Consider the following 18549-nt stretch of genomic DNA (forward strand, 5'->3'; position numbering starts at 1 on the left):
CAAAACTGAAGAATGGATGGAAAAATGATGGTGTTTGCAGAGATGGCAAAACTGACTATTTTAATAAACATATCCAGTGTTGTTCCTACTTGGAAACTGCATCTAGATTTTGTGCTCGAAACAGAAAAAAATGAACTCTTGGTGCCAGTTAATATAGCTCGTTTTTGTAGAAATGGCTAATGACCTGCTAAGTTGGTAAAGTAAAAAGTCGAGACTGTAATTCTATACTGCAAAGGTAGCCCTCGACTTACAACACTTCATTTAGTGACCAAAGATAGCACAGCACTGAAAAAAGTGATTTATGTCCATTTTTCACACTTACAATCTTTCTAGCATCCCTATGATTGTGTGATCAAGAACTCACTTAACAAATGTCTCACTTAACAACAGAAAATTTAGGTTCAATTGTGATCATAAGTCGAGGACTACCTATATTTCCTGTACTGTAAAAAGTTGGAAGTCAATGCTTTCATTTTCTTTTCCCCCTTTGTCCTACAGCAGGGGTGTCCAAACTTGGGAACTTTAAGACTTGTGGACTTCAACTCCCAGAATTCCCCAGCCAGCCGGGAGTTGAAGTCCACAAGTCTTAAAGTTCCCAAGTTTGGACACCCCTGTCCTACAGCTTTCTTTCCTTTTTCTTCCAAATTTTCCTGTCATCTTTATTTCTATGCTATGATGATTTTAATTGTTGTAAACAATAAAAAAATAATGTGCCCTACAATTTATCGCGGTGTTGAAACCCTCTTCCAATTTTTTTTTTTTAAAAATCATTTTTATTTCCTTTTGTTTTCTTTCTTATAGCTCCCCCAAAGATTCTCGGCTCTACCTGGTTTATACACACGACTCAGATGCCCTTTCTCATTCCTTTGATGAGCTTCAACTCTTTGATGACAGTTCATCAAATCTAGTATCGGTAAGACTGTTTTCTGAAGTGCAGTTATCTTAAAGTTTCCCTATGTTGAGAAACACTTGGGTTAGAATGATAAGCCAGCAAGTGAGAATCCAGAATTGGGTCTTTGATTTTTTTGAAAACTCAAGTAGACTGGATATTTTTATTTGTACCATGCTTTTCAACCCCTGCATCCAAAAATGGTATATAAAAAGAATATCTACAAAGATTTCACAGAACTAGAAACTATATTTAGAACATAGAACATCATCAGAATTGGAAGGGGCCTTGGAAGTCTTCTAGTCCAACCCCCTCCTCAAGCAGATCTATACCATTTCAGACAAATGGCTGTCCAGTATCTTAAAAGCCCTCTGGTGATGGAGCATCAACAACTTCTGGAGGCAAGTTGTTCCACTGGTTAATTGTTCTCACTGTTAGAACATTTCTCCTTTGTCCTAAGTTGCTTCTTTCCTTGGTTCGTTCTCATCCATTGCTTCTTGTCTTGCTTAATGGTGCTTTGGAAAATAAATTGACACCCCCCCCCCCTCTTCTTTGTGGCAGTCCCTCAAATATTGGAATACTGCTATCATATTACCATCTACTCCTCCTTTTCACCAGATTAGATATACCCAATTCCTGCAACCATTCTTCATTAGCCCCTAGTCCCTTAATCATCTTTCCTGCTTTCCTCTGCACTCTTTCCAGGATCTCAGCATCTTTTTATAATATGGTGACCAAAACTGGATGCAGTATTCCAGATGTGGTCTTACCAAAGATTTATAAAGCAGTATTAACACTTCATGTGATCTTGATTCTATCTCTCTGTTAATACAATACAATAGTAGAGTTGGAAGGGACCTTGGAGGTCTTCTAGTCCAACCCCCTGCCTAGGCAGGAAACCTTATACCGTTTCAGACAAATGGCTATCCAACATCTTCTTAAAGACTTCCAGTGTTGGGGCATTCACAACTTCTGGAGGCAAGCTGTTCCACTGATTAATTGTTCTAACTGTCAGAAAGTTTCTCCTCAGTTCTAAGTTGCTTCTCTCCTTGGTTAGTTTCCATTCATTGCTTCTTGTTCTACCTTCAGGTGCCTTGGAGAATAGTTTGACTCCCTCTTCTTTGTGGCAACCCCTGAGATATTGGAACACTGCTATCATGTCTCCCCTAGTCCTTCTTTTCATTAAACTAGACATACCCAGTTCCTGCAACCGTTCATATGTTTTAGTCTCCAGTCCCCTAATCATCTTTGTTGCTCTTTCTCTGCACTCTTTCTAGAGTCTCCACATCTTTTCTACATCGTGGCGACCAAAACTGAATGCAGTATTCCAAGTGTGGTTTTACCAAGGTATTATAAAGTGGTATTAACACTTCACGTGATCTTGATTCTATCCCTCTGTTGATGCAGCCTAGAACTGTGTTGGCTTTTTTGGCAGCTGCTGCACACTGCTGGCTCATATTTAAATGGTTGTCCACTAGGACTCCAAGATCCCTCTCACAGTTACTACTATTGAGCAAGGTACCACCTATACTGTACCTGTGCATTTCGTTTTTCTTGCCTAAATGTAGAACCTTACTCTTTTCGCCATTGAATTTCATTTTATTAGATAGTGCCCAATGTTCAAGTTTGTCAAGATCCTCCTGTACCTTAAGCCTGTCTTCTGGAGTGTTGGCTATTCCTGCCAGCTTGGTGTCATCTGCAGATTTGATGAGTTCCCCATTTATTCCCTCATCCAAATCATTGATGAAGATGTTGAAGAGTACTGGACCTAAAACAGGGCCTTGGGGTACTCCACTGCATACTTCCCTCTATGTAGATGCAGTTCCATTGAGGACTACACATTGAGTGCGGTTGGTCAGCCAGTTACGAATCCATCTGGTGGTGATGCTGTCTAACCCACATTCTTCTATTTTATCTAGTAGTAGGTTATGGTCTACTTTATCAAATGCCTTAATGAAGTCTAAGTAAACTATATCAACGGCATTCCTCTAGTCCACTAATTTTGTCACTTTGTCAAAGAATGTAATAAGATTAGTCTGGCATGATCTGTTTTTGACAAACCCATGTTGGCTTTTGGCTATTACTTTGTTTACTTCTAGGTGTTCTCTAATTCGTTGCTTGATTATCTTTTCCAGAATCTTTCCTGGTATTGAGGTCAGGCTGATAGGTCTATAGATTCCTTGATCTATTTTTTCCCCTTTTTTGAAGATGGGAACAACATCAGCTCTTTTCCAGTCCTCTGGCAGTTCCCCGGTTCTTCAGGATCTCTGAAAGATATAGTTCAGTGGTTCTGAGATCTCATCTGCCAGTTCCTTCAGAACCCTGGGGTGTAATCCGTCCAGTCCTGGTGATTTGAACTCGTCTAGGGTAGGCAGGTGCTCACTTACCATTTTCTTCCCTATTTCAATTTGTGTTCCTAATCTGATTTTTGTGGTGCTGCTTTTGATAGGTTGGACTGTTTTATCCTTTTGTGCAAAGACAGATGCAAAAAATGAGTTAAATAGTTCTGCTTTCTCCCTGTTGCTTGTCACCTTCTTGCCACTTTCTCCCAGCAATAGGCCAGCAGTAATTGTTTGTGTAAACCTGCACCATCAGGTTCTGGGCAAACATGATTTGAGTTCAGGTTTCAAGAAGCGGTTTAAAGACTGATAGTTGAAAAAGAGGTTTAGCTAATTCATCAGCTATTCACACCACTAGCAGCTATTTACACTGGAAGAAAGTAAAGTAGATTGGAAAGGGCTGCAATTATATCCTGAGTACTAACTGAAGAGTTTCGGACACATGGGTACTGTTGGACACTCCTAGACCACAGACGAATTAGGAGCTATGAATAATGTGCAACATGCATTTGATGCAGTGAGGTTTAACCAGTAGTACTCCCTTAGCGACCCAAAATTGGGATTGACAACTCTCTTGCCAAGGGCCACAGTTGCTATGCAAAGCATCATGTGTCTGTGACTTAACTATTTTACTTCTACCTTCTCTATTAAATGTGCTTATTGCAGGCCAGTTGTGAAGCAGACAAATGGTGACCGCATGACTGGTATGCTACAGTGGTTGTAAATGCTTGTTGGTTGCAAAGCTTTTTTTTTTTTAATTTTTGCACTGTTGTAACTTTGAATGGTTGCTAAATGAGGCAGTAAGTGAGGACTACCTGTAGCTATAAACACGTTGTGGTTGTTTTTCCTCCTAGCGATTCCTGCAGGATCCTTATGCTGCCACCTTTGGCGGCTTCTCCAAAGTTACCAATTTCTTCCGTGGGGCTCTACACCAGGAAGATGGACTCACCCACCATTCCCTTGGTGACTCAGCGGCTGCCAATGTGGAGGAAGAGACAGGCTTTGAAGTCATCACCTGTGTGAGTGTTGAAATAGGCAATTTTGAAGGCTGGCAGAGATGGCAACCGGTCCAAGTGGGAAGAGGTGTTTTTCTGGCTCAAGAAATGGCTGGTTATCCCTTCTGCCACTCATTTTCTCCAACTATCGTAGAGTTACTGAAGATGCGGTCATATTGTGAGGGGGGCTTGTAGAAATGCAACAAGTAGGACACTGCAGAAGGAGCAGATTACAAGCGAACTCTTTGAAAGAAATCCTTTCCCCTTGATCAAAGAACAACCAGTCTTTAAACACAGAAGCTTAAATAGACCAATGTCAGTCTTAGAACAAATCTGGTGAAATGATGTGTAGGAGGAGTGGCAGCTACTTCATTAGCGTGGCTTGTACTACCTTTTCATGTTTACACATGCATCTGTCAGTTTCATATATTTGTGTATCTGGTCTTCCCATCAGTGACTACACAAACGATTCACAAGGGCTAAAAAAAGTTCACCCCCAGTGTGAAGCTGCTGTAGTAGTAGCTAATGTCCACGGTATCTTGACATTTTTATGGGAATTTATTGGAGATTCCAAGTCACAAAGTTTTGTAGGACTGAGGATCTGATTCATCTTCTGAGTGATAACCCTTAACTTACAAATTTCTTCCAGCAAAAATGGCAGCTGTGGTTGCTCTTAAGAGGATTTTAAACCTTACATTTGTGCTTTCTGAATTTTAACTAAATGATATTTGTTGAGGGTATTTTAAAAGGGTGTCATACTTGGAACTGGTTTGAAGAGCTAACTATGTTAAATATTAGTTATATTATGCTAATATGTTCTATAAGATTCCTTCAAAAGATTATGCTCTTAAAAGTAACTTAAAAATGATCAAATAAATGAAGATATAGTGGTACCTCGTTACTCAACTCCTTTGAAACTCATCGAATTTGGTACTCAATGCATTTTGACACAAACATTTTGTTCCAGTGCTTATCATTTGTTTGGTACTCGTGCAAGCTAGAACTTGTCCGTGTCAGCTATCTTGTGAGTCACAACCCTTTCCAACTGAAACAAAGGATCACATGTTAATTTTGTGGTTTGTTTGGAACTTGTTGTTTTTAGTATTTGTTGCACTTCTTGGAACCAGTTAATGATGAGTACTGAGGTAACTACCACAGATTCACAACAGAATTTCTCCTTTGTTTGCTAGATCTACTGCAGAGAAACTGGGAAGTTGCTTCTAGAACTTTTCAGTATGAAAAGAATTTGCAATATGTAGGCACATTTGACTATAGGAAGAATTCTTTAGGCTTTTCAGCTTCACAACGTCTCTCTAATTCAAAAGAAGGAAAGTTTTTATCATTGTCCTTTCTCCCTCCTTCCCTCTTAAGGAACTTTTCTTTTTTAGATACAATTGGGTTTTTTAGCTTATTTTGTTCCTAGCAGCAGGCACAACTAGGAGAACGGCCGTCTGTTCAAAGGGAGACCCCAGTTTCGGAGCAGGAATGGGAACAGCATCTGGATCCCGATGGGCGTGTATTGGATCCCATTGGATTGCGGAAGAGGATCTTTGCTGGGGTGAGATTTGTGGGACGGAGGGCAGCTGGACCAGCCCATGTCTTGTGTCTCTGGGATAGAAAACAAGAGGAAATGATTATGGCTGTTCATTGGAATGTCCATGTGAATTGGACAGAGTAGTACGATATTGGATAGTCCTCGACGTAAAACGGATCTGATGGTTGCAAAGTGAGCACTGTTGTATAGAAAACCCGTTGTCCATATTTGGCCTTACTTTGTCGAAATGTAAAAGTAAATGCCAGTTTCTGGCAAACTCCCCCCCCCCCCCCCCCCAAATCCCTTCACAAATCCTGGTCATGTGACTGCAGGACAATGCAAACAGCCGTAAATGCAGGCTAGTTGCCAGTGCCTAAAATGTGATTATGTGACTGCAAGGGCTGCCAGGCTGTCTGAACTTTGAATTGGGGGGTCTGTTATAACATCAAACAGCTATAAGTTGAGGTCCACCTGTAAACTGTGTTTCCTACCACAGATTTAAGCCCTGGAATTGAAGCAAAGTAGGTGCTTTGTTCTACAATAAGTTGCTTCTTTTCTTTGAACTACTTTTTATTTGTCCCCTTTCAGGGACTCAGCATGTCATTACGTAAGGAAGTGTGGAAGTACCTTTTGAGCTATTATTCCTGGGGCAACACCAGCGAAGAGAACAAGGCGCAAGTGAGACGGAAAACGTAAGCCTAATTCTTCATCAGGGAGTGGCCTGTTTGAAGGGGAGCTAGTCCTGTGGCCTGGCAAGGACTATTGGGTCTGCAGAGGGGACCTGAGTCTGAGCCTTTTCCCATTCCATTCTTCTACCTTCTCCTCAGAGATGAATACTTCCGCATGAAGCTACAGTGGAAGTCGGTCAGCGAAGAACAGGAACTGCGGAACTCTTTACTACGGGGTTATCGCAGCCTTATTGGTTGGTATAAATTCTACTTGTTGGTTTTGAGCAGAGGTGGGTTCCTACCAGTTCAGACCAGTTCGGCCAAGTAGGTAGGAACTCGGCCTGCCACGCCCCTGAACCGGTTCTCTTGTTTTTTTGCTTCTGTGCATGCGCAGAAACATTTTTTTTAGTACTGCGCATGTGTGCCTAGCATGTATCAAGCGCGTGCGCATCATGTCCCTGAGCAAACAGGCAGTAGCAACAGCTGGAACCCACCCCTGGTTTTGAGGTTTACTCTCCTTCTGTAACAGCACCTGGCTGATTTGTTTTTGCCCATTTTTATTGCCAATGGCTGGATTCACAACTCCTGGAATTCTTAGCCATGCTGAGCTACTGCCACCCTCCTATTACAGCCATATGCTTCTAAAGACAATCCTTTCTTCCTTTATTGTTTCCCAGTATCTAATATTGCAAACCATGCCTCCCCTTTAATGTGGAGGTTACTCCCATTATCTGCTCTGGTTAATAGTTAATAATCAGTGCACAGAAGACAGAATCTTTTAAAGCTTTCCCAGACAGCTGCCATCACCACTACTTCCGACAGTACATTGTATGAATTAATTATGCATTATATAAATAAGTGCTTTCTTGACTATGACCTGTCTGTTGCCAATCAGATTCAGTGAGCGATTTCCAAGTTTTTATATGCTTCATCAGCGGCCCCCAACCTTTTGGGCACTGATTCCGTGGAGAGAGCTTTTTCCACGGTCTGATGGGGCTTGGTTTCATATGCTGCATACACCCCGTGGATGGGGCTTCGCTTGTTTGCACGGCCCTGTTTCTGGCATGCCTTGGACCCATGCTGGTCCATGGACCTGGGTTAGAGGACCCTTGTGCTACATTATAGCACTTACTTATATACCGCTCCATAGTGCTTTGCAATACTCTCTTAAGTGGTTACAGAATCAGCATTTTGCCCCAATAATCTGGGTCCTCATTTTACCAACTTTGGAAAGATGGAAGGTTGAGTCAATCTTGGCTGGTCAGGATTGAACTCTTGGCAGTGAGCAGACTCTATTTCTGTTTTCTCAGCACCCTCATTCACAAGGTGTTTGTTTATTGATTTCTATTGAATCCCTCCAGTGCTCGTCCTAATGTTTTGGAACACCCTTTTTCTCATCTAAATTGTCTAAGCTATGCATATGACCATTTATTCTTTCCTTGGGATACAATGCCTCCACTTTTCCTAGTTGTTTTACTTTCCTGATTTAGTTTGCCCCTTTTTTAAATGAATTCCTTCCCTAAGTCATCCTTCTAAATATCCCTTGCAAGGGGGCCGTACAGGTGAGTTTTATAAACTTGTATTTGTTCCCTTTGCAGAAAGAGATGTCAGCCGCACAGATAGAAACAACAAATTCTATGAGGGCAGTGAGAATCCAGGGCTGGTACTCTTGAATGATGTGCTGATGACATACTGCATGTACAACTTTGATCTAGGTGAGTTCCAAGGAAGGACACCAGTCCAAATCATAATGGCTTAAGGGGGGGCTCTTAGAACCATAGAAAACTGATGCCAGAAAAACACCAAATGGTCCATTATTGATTTATTTTTACTTGTAGTCATGTTTTTACTTCAGTTTATTTTATTTATTTTATTTTTGTCAGATGATAGACGTGTGTTTATCCCAAGCATGTTTAAATTCAGTTACTGAATTTACCTCGGTTGAAAGTTGGTTCCAAGCTTCTACTACTCTTTCTATGAAGTAATACTTTCTACTATTACTTTTGAACATCCCTCCTGTCTGTTTGAGGTCATGCCCCTGTTTTCTTGATTTTTGCTTCATATTGAAACTATTGCCTTCGGGAAGCTTAATGGACAAAGATGGAAGGAAGCAGAAGTATTGGTAGAAAGGAATAGATACAATGTAGTCATGTGCAATTACGATAACGGTAGGTTCCCCTCGGACATATGTGCTAGTCGTTCCCAACTCTAGAGGGCGGTGCTCATCTCTGTTTCAAAGCTGAAGAACCAGCACAGTCTGAAGACGTCTCCGTGGTCATGTGGCCAGCATGACTAAACACCGTAGGTGCACGGAACGCTGTTACCTTCCCACCAAAGATGGCTCCTGTTTTTCTACTTGCATTTTTTAATGTGCTTTCGAACTGCTAGGTTGGCAGAAGCTGGGATAAGTAACGAGAGCTCTCTCTGTTATGCGGCACTACGGATTCGAACCGCTGAACTGCTCACCTTTCTGATAGACAAGCTCAGTGTCTTACCCACTGAGCCACATGGATGTAAAAAGAGTGCTTCAGAGGGAATATGAGCATCTTATTATAAATGTCAGTGTTTCTGTAAACAAGGTACAAACCTGGGAAGCTGAGGCAACAGCCATGTGGCTTAGGACATGATTGAATGAGTGAGGCACTGCCAAGACTTTGTTATAGTTTATAGTTATAGTTTATTTAATTTATAGACCGCCCCCTCTCCCCGTAGGGACTCGGGGTGGTGTACAGACCATTCATAATCAAAACAACAGAAAATAACATAAGACATAGAGCAAAACAACACACACACACTGTCTGTATGTAAAATCCCAAAACCAATTTAAATACTTAAAAAACAATTTTAAAACCCGTTTAAAACCCCAATATAAAATTTAAAAAGCCATCCAGGAAGGTTTGTAATAGATGTTAAATACAGTTACGATTATAATTATAATTAGGCCAGACCAGCTACTCGAAACAGGTGGGTCTTGAGTTTCTTGCGGAAGGAGCGGAGATCAGAGGTGGTTCTAATATCAGGGGGGAGGTCGTTCCAGAGGGTTGGGCCCATCACAGAGAAGGCCCTACTCCTAGGCACCGCCCGCCCGCACTGTTTAGCGGATGGTACCCGGAGGAGGCCCTCTCTGTGAGAGCGGATTGGTCGCAGGGATGTATGGGGTAGAATGCGATCCCGCAAATAACTAGGTCCCGAGCCATGGAGCGCTTTGAAGATGACGATCAACACCTTGAAACGCACCCGAAAGGCCACAGGTAGCCAGTGCAGCTCGCGCAGGAAAGGTGTTACATGGGAGTACCTAGTACTCCCCATAATAACCCGCGCGGCTGCATTCTGGACCAGCTGGAGCCTTCGGGTGCATCTCAAGGGGAGCCCCATGTAGAGAGCGTTACAGTAATCAAGGCGAGAAGTCACTAGGGCCTTTGTGTTCATCAGTGTCTTTTCAACATGTTTCCTGGAACCGCCTGAGCCCAGGAAAAGGTGCATGTTCTTTTAAAGAGTCATCGCAGAAAAGACCAAGCAGTAATTTGAAGCTTGAAAAAAAAAATCACCTCGAATTAAGAAATTAACAGTCTCATTCATTATTTCTTTTGCTTGCCTGAACAGGGTATGTGCAAGGAATGAGTGATCTGCTGTCCCCCATTCTCTATATCACCCAGAATGAAGTCGATGCCTTCTGGTGCTTCTGTGGTTTTATGGAACTGGTGGTGAGTATGCTTACTCAAAGAGTGGTTACTCTTTGTAACCGTAATTAATTAATTAATATATCCTCAGCCTCATTTTAAAACATTTCTCAAACCAAGTGAAATTCAAGGAAGCTTTGGATCTTTGACCTGACTTGCTACTAGTTTCATTTTTTAAAAATATCATGTGTTTGGATTATAAACTTGGTTTTGTATTTTAACAAGTGCCTTGAAGACTACTTTTAAGGAAGAGGCTGGCACACAGGTTGTCTTTGGCTTACGACCACGATATCGCCCAAGATTTCCGTTGCTAAGTGAGAAATTTATTAAGAGAGGTTTTTCCCCCCATTGTACGACCTTACTTGCCACAGTTGTTAAGTGAATCACCGCAGTTAGTTTAGGAACACAGTTGTTAAGTGAATCTGACTTTGTTTATTTTGCTTGTTAGAAAGAAAATATGATCCTATGATCCTGGGACACTGCAATCGTCATAAATATGAGTCAGTTGCCCAGGGTCTGAATTCGTGACCATGGAAATGCCGTAGCAATCATATCTGTGCAAAACGGTCATAAATAATATTTTCAATATTGTTGTAACTTTGAATGGTCACTAAATGAACTGTTGCAAGTCGAGGACTAGCTGTATACATTTACTTAACAATAATTACTTCTCCCACCGGTTTTTTCATGGTCTTCTGTTTTCTGCTTGCAGCACCACAATTTTGAAGAAAGCCAGGAGTCCATGAAACGCCAGCTTTCCCAGCTCACCTTGCTTCTTAGAGTGCTGGATCCCCCACTCTGTGACTTCCTAGGTACAGGTGTATTACAGGTGTTACAGGTGTAGGCAAGTTAAAAATTAAGGGATTCCACTTCTGTGGAGATGTCTATGTTTTTGTTCTTTAAGAACAAAAAGTCTCATTATTAAGTCTCATTATTCAGGGGCTTTTTTCCTTAATTTGACCTACAAATACTCATCCTTTTTGAACATATTTTACACCAGTGAATACCTATCCACATAATTCCATCTTTTCTTTTTTGCTTCTGCCCTGTCTTTCCTGGTTCCCAAAGACTCGAAGGAATCTGGCAGCTTATGTTTCTGTTTCCGATGGATCTTGATCTGGTTCAAGAGAGAATTTCCCTTCTCTGAAATTCTACAGCTTTGGGAGGTGAGATTGGAAAAAAATAATGCTTAACTCATGTCAGGAGGGTTAGGGGAGACCTGGGCGATAATTCATTTCATTTTGGGGACTGGTGGAGGGAGCAGAGAAAATAGACCGGTGAAAAGTAAGAGTTTTGGGACTGCATTACGGCGTTGAGGTCTGAGGGAGATTTACAGATGCAAAAAGAGTTAGAAAGACAGACTTGTGGGAATGCTTTCCAGCCATTCCTTCAACAAGTTTAGATTTTCATGTATACCATTCCCAGGTGGTATCTCAAAATGCTGCTGTCTGTCCTCGTGCTGCAGAGAACCCTTCCTTGGAGGAACGCGATAAGACAAACCGAATCCCAGATACACATTGCAAGACAGTACAGCAGTGCCTGGATCTGCTCCTTTGGAGTCTAAATCTTAAGAGCATAGTGAGCAGTTTCATTGGCAGATGTGGCCTGCATGAAAGTCGTCTTGGTCATTCGTCTCCAATGAGAAATGAGCCCTTTTGAATTAGGCCACTGGATGTACATAGTTATTGCAGGCTAACTCTGCCCATAACAGCAGTTTGATTCTCACCAGGCTTGTAGGTCAGTGGTGGCGAATCTTTTTTGCCTCGGGCACCAAAAGGACGCACGTAGCGCTATTGCATGCATTCGTGTGCCCACCCCATAATTTAAACACCCCCCCAGTGCTGTGCCCCCTGTGCATATGTGTATGACACCACCCGCCCTGCTACCCCGTGCATGCGTGCACGGCTTTCTTGGAGCCTGGAGAGGCTGAAAACAGCCTCCCCTGCTCCCCTGGAGGCCCTCTGGAGGCCAGAAACTGCCCGTTTTCTGTCTTTCTGCCTTCTGTAGGTCCGTTTTTCAACTTCCCCACGCTCCAGAGGCTTTCTGTGAGCCTGGGGAGGGCGAAAATGTCCTCCCCCTCCCCTCTGGAGGCCCTTCAGAGTTCAGAAACTGCCTGTTTTCTGATTTCTGGTTTGCGCGTTGGGCTGTTTTTTGCCCCCTGGAGGCTTCAGGAAGTCTCCAGCAGGCGAAAAATGGCCAAAAATCAAGGCCAAAATCAGCTGGCCAGCACGCGCATATGCGCTGGAGCTGACAGAGCAATGCCTCACGTGCACTCAGAAATGACTCCATGTGCCACCTGTGGCACACGTGTCATAAGTTCACCATCTTGGCTCTAGGTTGACTCAGCCTTAATCCTTCCGAGGTGCGTAAAATGAGGACCCAGATTGTTGAGGGCAAATATGCTGACTCTGTAAACCGCTTAGAGAGGGCTGTAAAGTAGAGTTTCCCAAGATTTTTGGCTTTGCTGACTGGCAAGGGTGGGGAGGGGATAGTTCACACAAGTGGCCGGTAAATGTGCACCTGTGCATGCAGCTCCATTTGTCCAAGTGGCATGCATGCGTGCCTGCTGGTCCCACAAATGAAGCCCATACATTGTCTTGCCTGCTGCTTATGCAAGTGAGGATGGGCATATGCGCACACCCACCAACTGTTTCCACAGCCCAGTTGCAAACCCCTTGGCTGTGGCCACAGGTTGTGGACCCCTGCTGTAAAGCACCATGAAGCGGTATATAAGTGCTATTGCTGTAATTCTTGCAATGCACTGGAGAAACAGTGTTTCTCTTCCTATCACCACGATATAGGCCCAGATATGCATCTATACTTGGCTTACCGTATTTTTCAGAGTATAAGACGCACCGGAGTATAAGACGCACCAAGATTTTGAAGAGGCAAATTAAAAAAAAAAGTTTTTGCACTCCGCAGACCTCCCAAAAACGGCTTGTTTTTTGTGAAAAGGGGTCCGTTTCCCCCCCCCCCAAAAGGGCATGAATAGCCTTTAGGAGGTTTGTAGGGGGGGCAAAATTGAGCAAATCCTGGGGGCTTGGGGGCAAAATTGACCAAAGAATGGCCCGTTCTTTGGTCATTTCTGCTCTCTCCAGCCGCCAGGAGCACTCTGGGAATCTCCTAAAGGCTCTGCACGGCAATTTTGGTGAAGGGGCGGGGTTTTGGGAGGCAATAAATGCTGTATTCAGTGTATAAGACACACCCAGATTTTCAGCCTCTTTTTTGAGGGAAAAAAGTGTGTCTTACATTCCGAAAAATACAGTAGGTTATATTCAGTCTTTTCCTTTCACCATCACTTCTCTACAATTCTCTAAGCGTAAAGGTAGTTCTCGGGATTATGATGGCAACTGGGCTTGGAATGGTTAAGCAATGCGGTCATAAAGCATACTGCCACGTGACTGCATCGCTTAGCAATTGGCAATCTTGGAGCTCACGTGACTAGAATCCTAGGCAAGCAGGTTGGCAGTTAAAGAGTTGCAGTTGGGCACTACAAAATGGGTAGGCTGGTACAAGAGGCTGCTAATGACAGCAGCTCTCTGATGCTGTAATTGTGAGCTGGGTACCTGGGTGCCTAGCTTGCGATCACATGACTGCAGGGATGCTGCAATGGCTGCAACTTCATGGACCTGACATAAATCTCCCTCGTTCAGAGCCATTGTAGCTTTGAACAGTTGCTGAACAAAGGGCGGTAACCCAAGGGCTACCTGTACATCCTACCAGAGCTCCTCCATAAGCCAAAAGGCTCCTCAGAACTGATGCCCAGAAGCAGTCATGCCCAGTGGTCCTCTTATTTCTGAGTTCCAAGGATCAATGTATATTGGAACTACCTGCTGTACTAGATCACTCCATAAATACCCCAAGCATCTGCAGGAAATTACTTGATCTGTAAGATTTCTAGGCTGGAGTATTTTAATTGGAGATCTGCATAAAAAATGACCGGGCATTGACCTGGCCATAATAAAGATCCACATTTAGATTGATCTTAGATAGGTCCAACCACTTGATCAGCCTCATTGGGTTCCTGCTGCCATGTGAATAGGGACGATGGTGGAAGAGTTTTACGATTTTCATCTTGTGGATTTTTAATGTTGTAAGCTGCCTGGACTCACCTGTGTGAGTGAATTTGAATTCACTCAAATGAATTTGCTTAGTAAACAATAAAATAAAATAACTTAGCAAGGGGAGAACTGTGCAAAGTTCCCGAGGAGTTGAGTAAAAGTGACAATAAATTCAGAGTGATTTGGGAAGATCAAATGATAGAAGCAGGCAAGCTACATCTAATTTTTCACCGAACAAGGTTCAAATCAGGGATAGGATGGTCCAGCTGATGGTTGGAAAAGACAGAATATTGTGCTTAATTAGGCAATACGATAAATAATACTGCTAGTTGATACCGGTCTAAATTGTTTTTGTACCTCCCATTCCAGGTGTTATGGACAGAATTACCTTGCCCCAATTTTCACCTGCTTGTAGCTTGTAGCATTCTGGATGCAGAGAGACAGGCTCTTATGAACTCTGGTTTTGGCTTTAACGAGATTCTCAAGGTGAGGGCCAAGCAGGTGAATGCTTTTTCTCATATCTCTCACGCATAAAGATAGGTTTGTGTTTGAACTCTAAACATGTACCATTCATAGTTCCAAGTTTACAGGAACAAATACTGAATTATGCTTGTGGCTTGCTTCTGAAGTATAAGTGGTATATTCTGGGGAACATTTTTTTTTCCTGCTCAGATTGTCTGTCATTGTGCCCCCTGCTGTTATGCAAAGTTTTTGCTGCTTTTGTGTGGCTAAAGAATAATGTATTTATTTCACTATATCTCACTCATTTTCTAGAAGTTTCTCACTTTGGCTTTTACATCCATAATTCTTACATGTCATTTATAACAGTTCCCCAAACTCAGAATATACGTTCTGGTTTACAGGAAAAATACCTTCTTCCGTAACATTTTTCACACCGTCCACTCCATTCCCTTCTGTCTAGTTGAATTTTGCGTTCATGTTTAGCAGAGTGTGTTCTTTTTGTTTGTGTCTTCCCAAAGCATATTAATGAACTGACCATGAAGATGAGCGTGGAAGACATCTTATGCCGGGCTGAGGCAATCTACAGGCAACTTGTTTCTACTCCGGTGAGTTTTTGCCAATGAGGCATGAAGCTTTCCTACTGCAGTCTCCTTTCTGTAGTCAATAGTAAAGACATCCTCAAAAAGAGAAATGTGTAAAACGCTGCTGAAATAATGATCCAACTTTCACTGGATTGAAAAAATGTTCCCCAACTGGATGTCTTAAATACTGGCCCCATATTTTTAGCTAGCATAGCTGTTGGCTTTCACCTTGAGCATTTCCTATGTTTGAGATTCATGCTGAGCAAAATGAAGAACCCCCTGATGTTAATTGGGAGATTGAAATGGCTAGGTGGAGCGTTGACCTCCCCAAAACACAAGACGTGCTCCATCTGTCATGTGTAGTTAACATGTGTGGTTATTAACAATAGCGCTTGCAAGATCTAATTGCAAAATATTGCAAGGAGAATTTCCGTTCATGGTCTGAATTATGTTGACACTGAGTTAACCTCAGTTGCCATTGTGCTGCTTGAGTGTTATTTCCAAGTTCTTATAAGCTGGTGATTGTTTTCTTTGTCTGCAAATGGCACATCATCATCATCTTCTTTGTTGTTGTTTATTGCACAGTCAACCAGATGTTCAGACTGTATTTGGCATTTTATCTGCCTTTTACCTGAGTCCTTCCCAAAGACCTGGGATAGGTAGATGTTTAGTACAAATCAAGATATTATGTATTTAACCCAATGAGGCCATGTGTGTGTGTGTTTATCTACACACATAGATAACTTGTGTCTTTGAGTCTATTGACTCCTGGAGCCTTCAGGGACAGATCCCTGTGGTTTTCTTGGCAAGGATTTTCAGAATTGGTTTGCCATTGCCTTTCTTGGGTTGAGAGAAAGTGACTGACCCAAGATAGGACCAGATGTCCCAGTCTCCCGGCTTCTAGTCTGATACCCTAATCTCTGTTTATAGCAGTGATGTGCGGTGAGCTTTACGGCTGGTGAGGCTGGTGACGTCATCAGCGTGAGCCGCGGTCCCCTTCATGACTCAGGATGGAGGGGAATGGGACCACGTCAGCCTCCCTCCTGCGCACATCCCATTCCCCGCCTTCCTAAGTCAACATGAAGGGGACCGCGGAGCGTGCTCCGCGGGACCGCGGCTCACACTCTGCGATCCCTCCTCCGCGATCCCTCCAGCCTCCCTCCTGCGCTCGTCCCATTCCCCGCCTTCCTAAGCCAACATGAAGGGGACCACAGAGTGCGCTCCGCAGGACCGCAGCTACGCTCCGCGGTCCCCTTCATGTTGACTTAGGAAGGGGGGGAATGGGACGTGCGCAGGAGGGAGGGTGAGGCTAGAGGAGCCTCCTGCACACGTGGTCCCATTCCCCTCCTTCCTGACTCCTGAGTCAACATGAAGGGGACCATGGAGCGTTCCCATTCCCGACTACGTGTGCAGAAGGCTCCTCAGCGCCTTTTCCCTTTTCCCTTTTTTTTTTAATTTTCATGATGAGAGCGGTGCGGCTCTGCCTCCCCTGCCTCCCCTGACCGCACGTCCCTGGTTTATAGCATCCTGAAGTAATACATAAAAAATATACTTTAATCCCTTTTTAGGGCTGTCAAATCTAATGGCGATCACATACCTGGTGACTTTGAATGGTGGCTTATGTAGCATTGTATTAGTTCATTATGTCCCAGCCTAAAATTTAAGCACACAAAAGACAGCCCCTTTTATTGGAGAGCCAAGATCCGAAGGTTAGAATTTATACATTTCAAGCAGGGCCTTTTTCACTGAACTTTTTGGGGTAATTTATATGCCATGGAAGCTGTGTAGGACCTAAGCATACTAGACTAGGGGAGGTCTCATCAGGAAAAAGCTACCTATTAAAGTCTTGGCTTTTCTTTCTGCCAGGATTTACCACGTAATGTCCAGGAGCTGCTGGGTCTCTCCGAGAGCAAATCTCCCACCTCCAGCACTGACACAGCCAGCTCCCCACAGCCACTGTCGCCCAGTCAGGTGCAGGAGATGGACTTGACCGACAGTGTCTCCCCAAGCCAGCCGGACAGCAGCATCGAAATCCTGCCTGCGGAGGATGCCTCCACCTCTCAGAGCCTGTCTCCGTGAAAAACTCACACCGCCACAACCATCTTCTTAACACAAGCACTTTAATCAGAGCAGTGGGTGGGCTAGGAGGGAGGCAGGTGGGGGGCCCTTGCAAAGTTATTTTCTTCCTAGAGTTCAAACAGTTGTAGGGAATATCAAGTCTCAATTGCAGCCAGTGGGCTTAGTATGCACAGTGTGCCTTTATCCGTAATATAAGGCTTCCTTGAAAAGTCCCAGGTCTTCGCCCGAAGTTGATTTTCGCTTTGGTTTGTATAAAGAGATAGAAAGGAGCAGACTAGTTAGCTGTGGTCCCAGTGGTCTTCTGATTTGTATTACAAACCTCATAAATCCTGTTTCTGCTGTCTGTCTTGCAACATTTTATCTCCCCCCCCCCAGTTTTATATGTTGAGATTCACTTTTTTTGGCAGCAGCTATTGTTTCTGATGATTTGAAGCCTCTGCCTTGACTGACAGAATTTAGTTGGGAGATGCCCAAGCTATACGCTAAACAAAAATGGAGGAAAGCTGATTAGAACAGTTCCTTAGTGGAGAACTGAATATTGCAGAGATATTCTCTCTGGGAAAAACACAGAATCAGAGATTTCTAGGACTAGAGGCTAGAAGGCCCAACTCCTAAGTTATTTAGTATTTTGCCAAGGAATTCCTATTGATATGTTGCCTCGTGCTTCCTTCCCACGGCTGGAGGTTCATCTCACGCCCTGCTTGCTGCTTTCTCTTTAAAACATGATTATAAACTAACTGCAATACATTGAGGAAGGATGTCAGACTTTGTTCTTCAGTGCCTCTCTAATCCAGCAGGCACATGGATCTGAAGCTTTGTGTGCATACGCAAACTATTCTCTTTCCACCAAACAGTCTTTCTTGGTCCTCATCTTGCTTCCCTCTCCCTTTATAAAACACATTAAAAGTATTGTGTCATTCTTTTGAGTGTGCAGTTCTTTGGGGGGCCAACATTGCTTGGCCTGAGCTATTTGTCCTGGGTGGGCTAAGACTGGAGAGAGGAGGAATAAAAAGAAAGAGCCTTCAGAAGTCACTCTTTCCCAGAATGGTGCAAGGCCTTTCCAGAGCACGCATTTATTCTTTCTTATCTTTCTGTGCTGCTCTTTTTAAACCAGTGTGATTGTGGATTACTGTAAAGAAGATAGTGAGAGTCACAGCTTCATCAACTTGTCTCCCTTAAGTTTTTTTTTTTTTTTTAATGAAAAGTAGATCTTGCAAACACAACATGTCAGCAATTCAATCCAAACTATCTATGCATGAAA

At 43.2% G+C, this 18549-nt stretch overlaps 1 protein-coding gene across 5 annotated transcripts in view; it reads left to right on the plus strand.

Annotated features, from left to right (window-relative positions):
* Positions 1–18207, plus strand: part of TBC1D17 (TBC1 domain family member 17) — a 23437-nt gene extending 5230 nt beyond the window's left edge. For 3 of the 5 annotated variants that reach the window (XM_081971358.1, XM_081971362.1, XM_081971361.1), the window contains exons 6-17: positions 802–913; positions 4083–4247; positions 5650–5781; positions 6346–6449; positions 6585–6679; positions 8024–8140; positions 10029–10129; positions 10818–10917; positions 11174–11271; positions 14536–14652; positions 15147–15233; positions 17076–18207. In XM_081971358.1, the coding sequence (XP_081827484.1) occupies positions 802–913; positions 4083–4247; positions 5650–5781; positions 6346–6449; positions 6585–6679; positions 8024–8140; positions 10029–10129; positions 10818–10917; positions 11174–11271; positions 14536–14652; positions 15147–15233; positions 17076–17288 (1441 nt within the window). In that variant the 3' untranslated portion in view covers positions 17289–18207. The remainder of the gene's footprint in view (positions 1–801; positions 914–4082; positions 4248–5649; positions 5782–6345; positions 6450–6584; positions 6680–8023; positions 8141–10028; positions 10130–10817; positions 10918–11173; positions 11272–14535; positions 14653–15146; positions 15234–17075) is intronic. The other 2 variants (XM_081971360.1, XM_081971359.1) reach the window with 2 other exon arrangements.
* Positions 18208–18549: the final 342 nt, after the last annotated feature.

The sequence above is a fragment of the Natrix helvetica genome (assembly GCF_964273705.1).
Source record: "Natrix helvetica genome assembly, chromosome: Z".
Classification (NCBI taxonomy): domain Eukaryota; kingdom Metazoa; phylum Chordata; class Lepidosauria; order Squamata; family Natricidae; genus Natrix; species Natrix helvetica.